Raw genomic sequence first — 12,638 nt, forward strand, 5'->3', positions numbered from 1 at the left:
TGTTAGGAGAGTGAGAACAATTTGCAAGCAATCCAGCTTACATCACATCTCAGCTTTAAAAGCTCAACTCCACACTCTCTATTTCTGAACTGAGAAAGCTCCTCGGATGAGAAGCGAAACGTCTTCAGCTACAGAATAGAAGTCCAGTTGTTTTTGTTTTTTAACTTTTTTGGATTATATTTGTCTCTATTTTAGACGCATACAAACAGTTCCTGTACACTCAAAAAAAGCATAAAAGTAATTTTCTTTTAGGATTTTCTAGTATGGAGAAAATAAAATGGTGTGCATAAAATGTTGCCTTTTATTTTTATTGTATATAAAAGATTGACACAGTTATAGTTTTAGTTCACAATAGAAAACACTTTGTGAGCAAAGCTGTGTTTTAATATGTGCTATATAAAAGCGTAAAGTAGTGCAACTAATACACACATTTTCTTATATGGTGCTTAAAATTGTAAGATAGTTTTAAGTACATGAACGTCGTGTTTGATTAAAGAAACTGACAACCTCCAGAAGTGTCATTCTCCACAAGCCATCTTTTGCATAAAGCCTTTACTGCACATTTACATAAAAAGATATGTATTTAGATGACAAAGACAGCTGAAAAATGTCAATAAATCTGGGTCTGGAAACATCAGGAGTTTTGAAACTAAATGTGTAAAATAAAATGTATCTTAACTTCAGCTCTGGTAGGAAATGATGCTCAGAACATCATATTTTTCCCCTATTTAAAGCATTTTGTTTCTGCTTGGCTTGACTGCCTTTTTACAATGACTATCTCTGTTGATCATATCTTACATTGTTGTAGGTTGTCAAAATAATAAAATACGAAAAGCCTGAATCGCCAGCTTTTCTGGTCGAAACCTAAAACTGAAACATGCTTATAATAATGCTGTAATTGCTCTTTCTGTTCTTCAGCAGGTTTTACAAACAGTTACGTAAAGATCAACCACAGTATTAGTCATTATGCTGACACGTGCCTCTTTTTTTTTTTTTTTCTTTACTCCTCAGAGCCACACATACTACTTTTCAGAAGGCCTCTCCCGAAAGAATGAATGGAAACCATCTTTCAAATGTGTTTTCCCTTTGCTCAGTTGTTGTCGTTGGACCAGACATCTCTTCAACGTATATTTTTACAAATGTTGTCACGTATTGTTGGGGGGGCAGAAAAAAAGTAGTGCTTGTTTAGTGTCCCCCCTTTTTTTTTTTTTTTTTTTTTAAATATTTTTTTACTGAGCTGAGGAGAGGGGGGAAAAAAGTCTCGGTTTCAACTGTGAATATGAACCTGATATAAACTATAAAATGAAGTTTACTTGTCAGTTGTACACTTTAAACAAATCTTTTAAAATATCTGTCCATGCTGTAAATTGTTCCGTGTTGTCCAGATTGATTTTATGCACTGGGTGAAGATTCGAGCAAAGGGTTGTATTTAGTTAAAACTCCTCTCTCTGTGTTTGAACATTTCCTGTTAAACTTGTGTTTTGTGTATATATTATTAGTAGCTATTAGACATTTTGTCAATGAGCTGTGATTTATGCAACATGTACCTTCTTACTTAAAGAACAAAATAAAGTATTTTTTATCATATGTATCTATGTAGGTTTTTTTTTTTTCCTTTCTATAACATTTTTGGTGTTCAGTCAGACAAGCCAACAACCAGTGGGGTGACAAACTCCGAGTGTCTGATGCCCATAGAGTAAGCTGGAGCCTTGGACTTGTGAACTGTGACTTTCTCGGGGCTGTACGCCCCCGGGCCTGGTTTTTCCACGCCGTCCGTGGGGAAATCGTGACGTCCCAACATGGAAAACGCAGGCTGCCGGGAACGATAGACACTCGGGTCCGTGCTGTTGTAGCTGCAGGGCCCGGGCGTCCTCGTCAAGTCCACGGCCGGTCCCCCTCGGCCGAAGCTACCGGACATGGTGTAACTGGCGCTGGCTGGCTTGTTGGGGACGCGGGGGCCCAGAAGCGGAGGCAGGCTGTACTTGTTGGGAGCGGGGACGGGGTCTGCGCCGCGGTACGCTGTACGAGAGCCCATCGTGTAGGCCGGGGCTCTGCGCTGCAGGCTGCACGGTGGGGCCCTCTCCGGGCTGTAGGCGCCAGGTCCGGGGGTGTGGAAAAGCTCTTCTGGTGACCAGAGAAGAGTTGAACAGTAAAGTCGGCATGCTCGGTTGAAACTGAAGACTGCTTGGAGCAAAATAAGTTAAGAATATGTTCAATTAGGTTCAATTAGGAGAGGGAAGAACCTACTTGGTGCTTTCATTCTGCCCAAAATCGAGTATGCAGGGGTGCCATCCTTTCCAAAGCGAGTGATTTTTGGATCAACGTGATATCGAGGTCCCGGACTGGAGTCGACAGAATACACTGCAATCAGAGGAAAGCATTTCTGATCACCTGGGTGTGGTGTCTTCTCTGTATTTGTTTCAATCATGTTTGTAAACACATGGGTAGAGGGCAAAGCTGCGAAAGCATGATGTGTTGTCTCCCCCTAGTGGTTCAGGTTTTAAATTACATCACACAGGTTTCAGAGAAACTGATGTGACGTAAGGAAAAATGGAAATGCTTCTGAAAATCAGTGAAAAAAATTTACATACATTTTAAAATGTGTCCTTGATTTATTTGTATTTTATTCTAAACATATCCTGACCAGTATATTTAGACAGGTTAATTAATAATGAAATTATCCAAATATAAGAACTCCTAATCCCAGACACGGATGAGAGAAAGAAACGGGCTCACTGTTATTACTGATTCTGCCGTGGAAAGAGTATGCAGGGCTGGTTTGTTTTGTGAAGTCATGGCCAATTAATCCAATGGTGGGATGGAGTCCATAGCGCCCGGGTCCTGGCCCTGGAGACAGGTGGAAATGTATGAATAGTGTGCTCATTAAGAACCTTACATACATGGATTGTCTGTTTGTTTGATTTTATATTTACAAAGCACAAATATAAAAATGTGTGGAACAACTACCAACAGTATATTTTCAGGCAGCTTTGTGTAGGGTTGCATGCATGTAAATATACATTTTGGCATCAAGTAGAAATCAGAGTTAAATATTAACAAATTTGCTACCGATTGTTATCTTTATTTGGCTTGTGTGAGGCTATAACTCTCAGAAATGCTTTGTAATTGTCAGCCAATCAACATGGCACTCCTATCCTGTAAAAGTCTGGATGTGTTTTAGTGGGAACATCAATAATAAGGTAGTAAAAAGGGAAAAGCGTGACATCAGCACGCAAGTCTTCAGTGGAATGTGTATAAGTAGAGCAGGAGGGTGAATTTCTCCCAGAGTAAAACAAGTCCTGGCGGGTCTGCACACTGTGACAACTTCTACTTTGTGCTAAGCAGTCTTTTAAAAACCCAAAATATTGCTAATGCTTAGGTTTAAACACGGGGATAAATAATTAGCTTTGTGTAATTTTTCCTCAACAACACAGTGCTTACCTCTTTCTTTCCCTGCAATCGCTGGGTATTTTTTCTCCATTTGACTTGTAAATGGGATGGATACTTCAGGAATCCAACAATGCTAGTAGTACTGCAGAGATGGTCATTGTTCATGTCAGAGCTGGGAGGCTGAATAATAGTTTTAATTGTAAAAAAAAAAAAAAAGAATAAACAGCTTAAAAAAAAGGCTTAAACATCTCACCAAAAGATAAGTCTTCTTTTCAGCCAAAGGTGAAGCCGGATGAACATGTTTGGATATTGAATTATTAGATGAGCATTCGAGGAGCAGCTTCCTTCTTAATCCACCATGGTGGTCTTCCTTCAGGTGTCACCACACTTCCTCTGGATCCCAGCATCATCTGCAACCTGGCAGACAGAGGAAAACCCTGAACCCCGGCTCGTGCACAATCACTCCCCAGTTTCCTCTGAAACAATCAGGAAACCCGACACCTATAATGCGCTTCAAACTGTCAGCAACCCATCAAGCTAGGGTTTAATCCACCTGCCTTTTTTGCCCCTTTGTCCAAATCACCCCCTCTAATGTGGCTCAGACAGGTGAATGGCCCGTCTGCCGGAGGGATGAATGTATAGGTGCACTCAGCTCAGAGACAATGTCATCACTCTGATTCACTTGCATGTAATGCTAGCTCTCTCCTGCAAACCATGAAACCAAGATCCCCCACCGCCACCGCCACCCCTCCTCTCCCTCCTTTCTCTTTTCACTCTTTCTGCTCATCATAGTGTGGACATGCAATATCACTCTTCAGCCATGCATGCAGTTACCACGGAGACTTGCTGCGGGTAGCTTGTTGCACCCAGGTCCCCTGCATTGCTGGCTTCTTGTTTCAACTAGAGCAAAGTTTGTTTTGTTTCTGATGGAAGGTATGTTGATCTAATCATTGGAGGCATACAGCTGAAACATACAACCCCCAATTATAAAAAAAGAAGCTGAGACATTGTGAAAAATGTAAATAAAAATTAAATGTAATGCTTTGCAAACCTCAAACCTACACTTTGTTCAAAATGGAAATATGCAAGGCCTTCCTTGAAAAAAGTTCATGTCTGGATAGGAGCTTATGTTGTTCTAAAACCTGTATTTACTTTTCTGCATTGATGGTGCTTTTGCAGATGTGTAAGTTGCCCATGGCAGAGGCACTAGTGCACCTTCATACCATCAGAGAGGCCCAACTTTATTTCTAAGAGATTCAGCCTCTCTGAAATGTCTTTTTACTGACTTGTTGCCACTTAATTTCTTGCTTTATCCTCTTCCAGCTGTATTTGTGCCCTACTTTTACAGCCTTTTGTTGCCCCTGTCCCAACTTTATAGAGGTGTGTTTCTGCCATAAAACTCAAAACTACCTTTTGGTACTGATTAGAACATTTGATATGTTTACTATGTTTCATTGCAAATATAATATGGTTTTATGGGATTTGCAAATCATTTTTTATTTACATTTTATACAACCTTTTCCAGAATTGGGGTTGTAATACGCCAGCTGCAGACTGTCCAGGTTTAGCTACAATTTAGCCCTCTGACTGTCTTAAATATTTGTAATTTGCATCACTCAGGTGTCGGCAACAGAGAGGTGCAATACCTAACATTAATCTTTAACACTCTCCAAATGTCCTGTAACTGTTGATTTGGTGACCTGAATCGGTTGTCAGCAACAAGAAAAACGCATCCAGGGTTGAAGATGACTGTGCACAAACAAACACACTCGCATACTTTTTGTCTCTAAGACACATCAGGGGTCAGAGAGCAAGTCATCATAGCAGGTAACAGTCCAGACTGATCTCCACTGCAATTATTTTAGGGAAAAAGTGTTAAAGGTGGATGGCCATAAAAAATAAATAGGCATGCAGAGGTTTTGTCTGCTTCAAAACGTGATGGACCAAAAGAAAAAAACAAAACAAAACATAAACGCCTTGATTGTTTAGAATAAATTTTATTCTCATTTGTTTAAAAAAAAATCACAATCTTTGATATGAATGAGGGTTACATTTATGTCAAATTTGTTGCATTTACGTAAAATTAAAACATTGGTGCTAATTTGAACTTGATTGCTTGAAGGACCAAACACGCACACACACACAAGCACGCACATACACTCAAAACAAAATAGCTTATGATCTGTACAGATAAATCTCCTTGTAAGTAAGGTAAACGGAGAGCAGAGGGTGTTGAATGATGATGTTGGTTGAGTAGTTTCAGACAGTTGGAGAGTCTAGGTGGACCCGTGTTTAAAAAGCAACCTTCTAGTAATTAATCCAGTACCAGCACAATAATTTAATCCAAGGTTTCAATATGGGGTTAAAGCTTCCCTGTGAAAAAAAAGCCTTGGCTAGCTCACAAGGGGAATAAAATCACCTGTATGGCTAGGAAATGACTTAAAAAATTATAAAAATAAAATAATATGACTTCTAGCTACAAATAAATACCACAGATAGAAAATACAACAAAACATTTCGCTTAACATCAGGTGTAATTACAAACATAAATACTTGATTATTTCTTCTAGTGAAGATAAATGAATAACAAGGACGCTATGGTGCTTATGGAAGACTAGGAGATGAAAAGTCAGGAGGATTCTAGCTTAACAATATTAATAGTAATACTCATTCTCATCCAGCCACACACACGCATACACATAAAAAAACATCCACTCTGACTCCATTCGTCTAAGAAAAGTTTTCACTCTTAGCCTCCAGACCCAACCGACTTTTTACTGAAGCAAGTCTGTCCTCTGTCCATTTAAAAGCATATTCACAAATATGGTACAATTTGGAGGTTGGTTTGGCTTCACTTGGAGCAGTTCTGTGGATGACAAGAAAATAAAGACACACTTTTGTTATCAGATCATCACCGAGTTTCACATCGGTTAGAGTCCCAACCGCCTAGACATATGCCAAAGATCCAGCAGTTCCACAGTAACACAATCGATGCAGCTCATACCATCGCTCAGGGGTGGTTTTGATGTGCATCACAGGTAGATAGGCATCTGCTGGTAGGAGCAGCTTGTGGTCTACGTCGGCCCCGACTTCAGGCACACCAAAAGGGTCCCCTCTGTTCCCGTCGGCGAGGAAAGGCTCGGAATCTGAGTCGTATTCGTAGGAGTAGTAGGACACCTCGGCTATGGAGCCCTGTTCGTCGTCACCTACAGAGACAAATTTGATCAAATAAAAGCTGACAGAGAAAAGACCAATAGGGAGAAATAAATTCAAATCCCCTTCAATAAATTTATTTAACTCTGCCGAATAATTTGTAGTGATAACATGTCAAGAAACATGCACCAACCATGGCACAGAGAGAAAGAACTGTAAGGAAGTAAACAAAATCTTGCATAAAAAAACTCCTAAATTAGAAAGCAGAACTGACAGTAAATGAGAAACCTCTTTGAATGTCCTGCACATCTGAACTTATTCTGAAGCAGTACTACATTTTAGTCAGCAGGGGTCACACCCTACTCAAATACAACTAGTAAATGTTGTTTTTTTAAATCAAGGCATCACTTTTATTAAATACTCACTTTATAACGACCAACAAAGTGTTACTTTCTTATTTTTTTATGTTCATGACACACATTAGATCTAACTGAAAAATTCTAATAAATCTTCTAGATTCAAAATGAGAAATTTTTAAAAAGAAATGGTTAAAAACAAAAAGCACACACAATTCAAAAAATGTTCGCCTGTGAGTCTCTGTGTGTGTTGATCACTAATAAAAACAAGTCTGCACAGGGAGGCTAATTCCAGAGCTTAAGCTTCCTTCACGGTCTCGATGAAATTGTCAGTTCCTTGGCAGAACCCAGCTTTACCTGTTACACTCTAGGTGCACTTAGTGGGGCATGTTGTCAACATTTTAATGGTTTACAATGACAGTGTTTTAAAAGTATCTATTAACTGTAATCACCTTGGGGTTTTCTTATAGTACCTGAATGTGTAGACCAAATACCACAAGAACAATCAGTAATCGTATCTTTATAGATGTTTCTCTGATCGGGACACACATTTACTAGAGCAATCAAACAACAAGCATACAACCGTACGTGTGTAATGGAACAGAGGTCCTTTGGGGACTGGGAAGCCTTTAGCTTTTGTACCGAGGAGACCTTTGACTTGAGAGATCAGCTTTGTGAGCAGCAGCTACTGGGAGAATCAGGCTGAGAAACAAGTCAGAGCAGGTCACGCCACATCAAACATACACACACCTGCCTACAACTCAGACACACAGGCAGAGTTCAAATAGTACAACATGCAACATGCACACACACACACACACAGTATACATGTTAGGTTTGCTCCACACGGAGCCAAACATCCCATCAGGTGTCCTCCAGCTGCCTCGCTGAAAAGAGCACAGACAGCAGCGATCCAGCTCGCTGTGCGAAACGTCTCCTCCCATTTATCACGCTGATGGTGAACATGCTGTGGTGACAGGGGAATGTGCTGCCACACACACACACCCCACCACACCTCAACTTTCCTCTCATTATCCCTTCTCCCCTTTTCGTCCACACTTACCGCCCCTTAAAATCCCATCAAAAACACACACAGACAAATGCAGACTTTGTTTAATTCAGACCTTTCATTTGCAGATATTTATGTGTGCAAACAATAGGTGGCGAAGTGCTGTAAATCTCGACTGGAACGATTGATCAAAAATGTTTGCAGAAGCAGATTAACTACTTGGTAAACTAAACACAGCTGCTGAATCTTGACAGTATGTGCATAATTTGAAGAAAAATGAGCATCTGATGAATAGGAAAGGATGGGGTGGATGGAGTTACCTGTGTGCACAGGCACTGAGGGTTGCTCTGTTTCCTGCCTCACTACAGGCTGCGGGTTTTGGGGGATCGCCACTGGAAACACAAGAGGCACACTTCAGAAAAAAACAGATTTATGTGACTTTCACTGCCCCAAACAAAAGCAGACAAAATTAAAGGTTTAGTATTTCTCGACTGCATGATGGAGTTATAATTAATTTGGTCCAAACTTAAAAAAAACATTATGTACAATGCATGTACCCTAATCTCACGCGACACTGCAAGAGGTTGAGTAATCAGTTAGTTCTCAGAGTATTAGGGATGATATTCAATTTCTACCAAATCAAACTTTAGCACAATATCTATAAAGTCAGCAGATGTATAGCCATTTTTGTCTTTGCTAAAGTCCATTAGCTGCGGCGATCATCTTGAATTGGGTTGACTCCAAAAGTTAATAAGTTGTAGATGTAGATCCATTAAATACTTTCTGAGAGTTTCATTCAAATCTGCCCAGTGGTTCATGAGATGTGCTAACAGACAAATGTGTGCACACACACACACACACAGGCAAAAACATTATTGCCCAGCTTTTTTCTGCAGGCGATAAAAATAAACAAATAATAGTTTGTTAGTGTTGTTTGATCTAAATATTGAGCAACATTTCTTTGTAAGACAGTGATGGACACTTAGTCCTAACAGAGGCTTTGCGTTCAAATCTATCAGTCCAAAAATAGCGGCAGCCAAAGCACAGCCAAGAGGCCATGTGTGCAAACAAATTGTCTTTTTTTTTTTTTTTACCTCCCTTTCTCAGTATGAAAAAAATGGTGACATAAATCTGCTCCATGCAAGCATACACAAACAAACAAGGTCATGGAGCGATGAACAAAAGAAATATGACCCCTTTGATGATCGGCTACATAAAACACTTGGCACAAGATAAGGATTTTTCCCACCAAAGTTTTGTCTATGCCATTTCCCAATCCGCTCCACAACATGAAGGCTCCTTTGTTGTTGGGCTGTGCGTCGGAAAGGAATGTGACAAGGATTTCTGAGGCTGGACAAAAGCACTCTGTCATTTGGAGAGAGAGAAAGAGAGAGAGAGAGAGAGAGAGAGAGAGAGAGAGAGAGGGAGCCCTGTAATACGACGAAGAGTGAGAGAGGATTGGTGGGGGGAGGAGGGGATACGATGGATAGTTTTTTTTTTTTTCCAGAGAACTCATCCAGTAATCAGCTCATCACCTGAACAGCTGTTTCCTCAGCTCAGATCATGGCACACCAAAGATGAGCTTAGATGCTGTCACAGGTGCACACATCCACCCAAACATCATGAATGATTACACACAGACTTACAACAAAGCAAAGCAACTGCATCCGACAGAACTCACACCCATGCAGCGCCGGCCAAAAGACAGAACACAATCGCTCAGAATGAGCAGATGTGCCCAAACGCTCTGATATGTAATCTGCAAACAAACAGGATGCTAGTGACTGGTGCGAGAGCTCTTACTGTGAGGACACTGGGACAGGGGAACCTGCTTTAAACGTGTCCCGTTTCGACAGGCGAACACCTCCATCTGACACTGGTTCTGGTAGAGCTGCCCGTCTGATCCACAAACGGGCTCCCCGTCATAGCCACAGTCCCTGTAGCACGTGCAGCGCTCGAACTGCTCCTGCTCCAAGCAGCCGAACACATTGTTGCACTGGTTTGCTTGCACGAAACCTGCAGAAACACATGAATTAAGGAGATCAGTTAGGTTGAGGTGTCTGCAAACTGTTACGGGACTAAAACAATGCTGCAAAAAGTTCAGATGTTGTGGAAAATATCAATAAAATCAGAATGCAATGATTAGAAACTCATAAATACATTTTATTCACAATGTAATATAGTAAACATCCAATGTTTAAACTAAGAAATTGTAGCATTTTTAGGAAAAAATAAGGTAATATTGAATTTGATGGTTAGTTGCATAACGCACCTCCAGCTGTTTCTTATCTGTACCACTTACTTTTGCAGCCTTTTCTTGATATGTTTACTATGCTCCACTGTCAATAAAATATGGGTTTATGGGATTTGCGAATCAAAAGCATTCTGGTTTTATTTACATTTTACACAGCGTCCCAACTTTTTCAGAATTGGAGTTGTAGTATATGTCCCCACCTATCCACTGATTTGTTGAGCTCTCCACCTCATTGCATGTTGGTCCATCACACAGCTCCCGTGCAAGCGGACTGCTCTCACTAACGTTGTAGAACCTGGTGGCCTCAAAAGCTGCATTGCAAGCAGACACCCACACCAGCACATTTACACACAAAACACCATGATGACATTCAGAACTTTAAACATTTCAACTTTTCCCTTAAACATCCTAAGCATTCAGGATGGTTTCCTGGTCTTTAACCTTAACGGTTCATCACCTGGTTCATAGTAGTCATAGATCTTGACTGGAACAGGCGCCGTCTTGCCCACAATGTATTCCCTGACAGCTTGGAAGGCCACACACGTCATACACTGACTGGGAATCTAAGACGGAGTAACACCCACAGACATATGAGCAAAATGCTAACAAATATATTTGTACATTTATATGTTTGTTTGACACAGCAATGACAAATGTCGGTTAACCTCACCTCATCGAAGTAGAACAAGACCTTTCTGCCATTCAGCTCATATCTCTTCAGACCCACTCTCTTATCCATCAGCAGCTGTTCAGGAGGACAGTTAGGATGACAAGCAGACATATAACTCAACATCACTATGTGGAAAATCACAAAAAAGAGCAGAAATGAAGAATTTCAGACATATATTACTGACTTAGAACACAAATTGTTTTGGTTTATTATTATACTAAAGCCTGGAACTGTGAACTTTGTCATATTATTGTGTTGCAAGGACGAAACACTTTTTTTTTTAAACACAAAAGAGTTATTTTAAAGCTGACGATGGTTTCAGAATCAGAATGTTCAGTTTTCTACACTTGCAATGTAAAAATTGTACAAAGCAAAAATGATTGAATGTTTAAAACAGGTGCTCTGGTCAGGCCAATCATACATCTGACTCAAACGGTTATAAATGAAAGTGCATCGACATTATCATAACGGAGACCAGAGACAATCAGCACCACGTCGGATCGGACAGCTCCACCTGACGTCACCCAGAGTTTATTGTTCAGAGAAAGAAAATATTGTGTGTAAAGAAAACCTGTGGATTAATAAAACCTGACAAACATCATCTCCACAACCTCCAAATCTCATAATGCACAAAGCTGGATCTTATTGTTCTATAGCTGGTGTACCCGCCTTTTCTTCCTCTAGAGCTTATGACTAAAGTGAATTTTTTTGGGACTAATCTACCCATTTTTTAGAATCCAAATGATCTACATCTAAACGTGCAACAGGAGAAAAGTAAACTTGCCAAGGTGTGCAAATAAATCTACAAATGAGTAATGAGCATGTTGTTTGCTGTGAATCTGTGTGTGTGTGCATGCAGAGCCAGGAGTTTATTTCCCCCCATGGGGGAAATTTTCATTCTGTCAAAGGTGGCAGCCTGGGGACAGCAGGAGGGGTGGGGTTTATGAGGTGCTTACCTGGAGCTGGCGCCACATGCACACACACACATACTCAGCACACAGGCACCACAATTAACTTATGTCCTTAAAGCATTGTTTGTCTACACAGCAATAAAAATTGTCCTGAACCTTCAGTGCTCACATCCACAACAAGTTCAGCTCATTATATCGAGCAGCAGCACCGTGGCTGATGTCACCGGACAAATCATCCACGGCCGCAGCATTTATGAAAAGCAGCTAGACAGGATGGCTGAAGCCAAACTCGCCACCGTAAACCTGAGGAATGCAAGTGGCAGGCAGCAGTAAAACTCCTGAGAATCCAGCAGGGGTTCAACCTGAGCTTGTTACCCACTACAACACAGGTCAGCCTCAAGTGACAAACTCACAGCATGCGTGTGTGTGAGTTGAGATTTCGCCAAGTAATCACAGAGGTGGTTATTGTAGCAGCAGCCTGCAGACTCAAGGCCCCTATTACAGCCTCATAATGAAGAACAAGCTTCTGCTGGGGGTGCTGATCTTAATTCAGCCTATTAAAACTACCTCCTTGTTACTTCCTCAAAATAATCCACCAATGTCGGATACATCTTTAATATACTCCTTCCTTTATTAGGGTGCGTTTTCAAGCATGAAGTGTGGATTTGTCAGGTTTACTGCTTCCAGCTGTGGCAAATATTTACATTCACTTCCCACTGCAGCGCAACATCCATGTCTGCTGTATGTGTGTGTTTGTATATGTGGCTAAGTTAAGGTATGTGTTTTTTGTTGATATGATTGTGACCATGTGAGTATGTTGTTTGCAACAGAGGCTTTAAAGAAAACAGGATGAGTGAATATGCTGTAAAATGACCTCCAGATGCAGATGTTTCTC

The 12,638-nt window shown here is 40.7% G+C and overlaps 3 protein-coding genes across 6 annotated transcripts in view; 1 reads left to right on the forward strand and 2 right to left on the reverse strand.

The window, feature by feature from the left end:
* The window catches only part of cks2 (CDC28 protein kinase regulatory subunit 2), a 2,719-nt gene extending 1,132 nt beyond the window's left edge, over nt 1-1,587 (forward strand). The window contains exon 3 of the mRNA XM_017407251.3: nt 1,012-1,587. Within this exon, the coding sequence (XP_017262740.1) occupies nt 1,012-1,055 (44 nt within the window). The 3' untranslated portion in view covers nt 1,056-1,587. The remainder of the gene's footprint in view (nt 1-1,011) is intronic.
* On the reverse strand, nt 1,199-3,854 carry odf3l2b (outer dense fiber of sperm tails 3-like 2b). 2 transcript variants are annotated; one of them, XM_017407249.3, is made up of 5 exons: nt 3,644-3,854; nt 3,442-3,532; nt 2,737-2,847; nt 2,248-2,361; nt 1,199-2,124 (listed from the first exon to the last, which is right to left on the reverse strand). In XM_017407249.3, exons 2-5 carry the CDS (start codon nt 3,479-3,481, stop codon nt 1,637-1,639), a joined length of 753 nt encoding a protein of 250 aa, XP_017262738.1. In that variant the 5' UTR covers nt 3,482-3,532; nt 3,644-3,854; the 3' UTR covers nt 1,199-1,636. The 2 variants fall into 2 exon arrangements, with proteins under 2 accessions (XP_017262738.1, XP_037830088.1); XM_037974160.1 differs by lacking the exons at nt 2,737-2,847; nt 3,442-3,532; nt 3,644-3,854 and having other exon boundaries at nt 1,199-2,121; nt 2,248-2,508.
* Nucleotides 3,855-5,367: 1,513 nt separating this feature from the next.
* The window catches only part of cpamd8 (C3 and PZP like alpha-2-macroglobulin domain containing 8), a 33,817-nt gene continuing 26,546 nt past the window's right edge, over nt 5,368-12,638 (reverse strand). For 2 of the 3 annotated variants that reach the window (XM_025003929.2, XM_017407222.3), the window contains 7 exons: nt 10,833-10,907; nt 10,620-10,725; nt 10,363-10,473; nt 9,712-9,924; nt 8,229-8,300; nt 6,395-6,596; nt 5,368-6,256 (listed from right to left, as the gene is read on the reverse strand). In XM_025003929.2, coding sequence (XP_024859697.1) covers nt 6,256; nt 6,395-6,596; nt 8,229-8,300; nt 9,712-9,924; nt 10,363-10,473; nt 10,620-10,725; nt 10,833-10,907 — 780 coding nt within the window. In that variant the 3' untranslated portion in view covers nt 5,368-6,255. Of the gene's footprint in view, nt 6,257-6,394; nt 6,597-8,228; nt 8,301-8,930; nt 9,274-9,711; nt 9,925-10,362; nt 10,474-10,619; nt 10,726-10,832; nt 10,908-12,638 lie in introns of those variants that run through there. The other variant, XM_037974082.1, reaches the window with a different exon arrangement.

The sequence above is a fragment of the Kryptolebias marmoratus genome, linkage group LG24, assembly GCF_001649575.2.
Source record: "Kryptolebias marmoratus isolate JLee-2015 linkage group LG24, ASM164957v2, whole genome shotgun sequence".
Classification (NCBI taxonomy): Eukaryota; Metazoa; Chordata; class Actinopteri; order Cyprinodontiformes; family Rivulidae; genus Kryptolebias; species Kryptolebias marmoratus.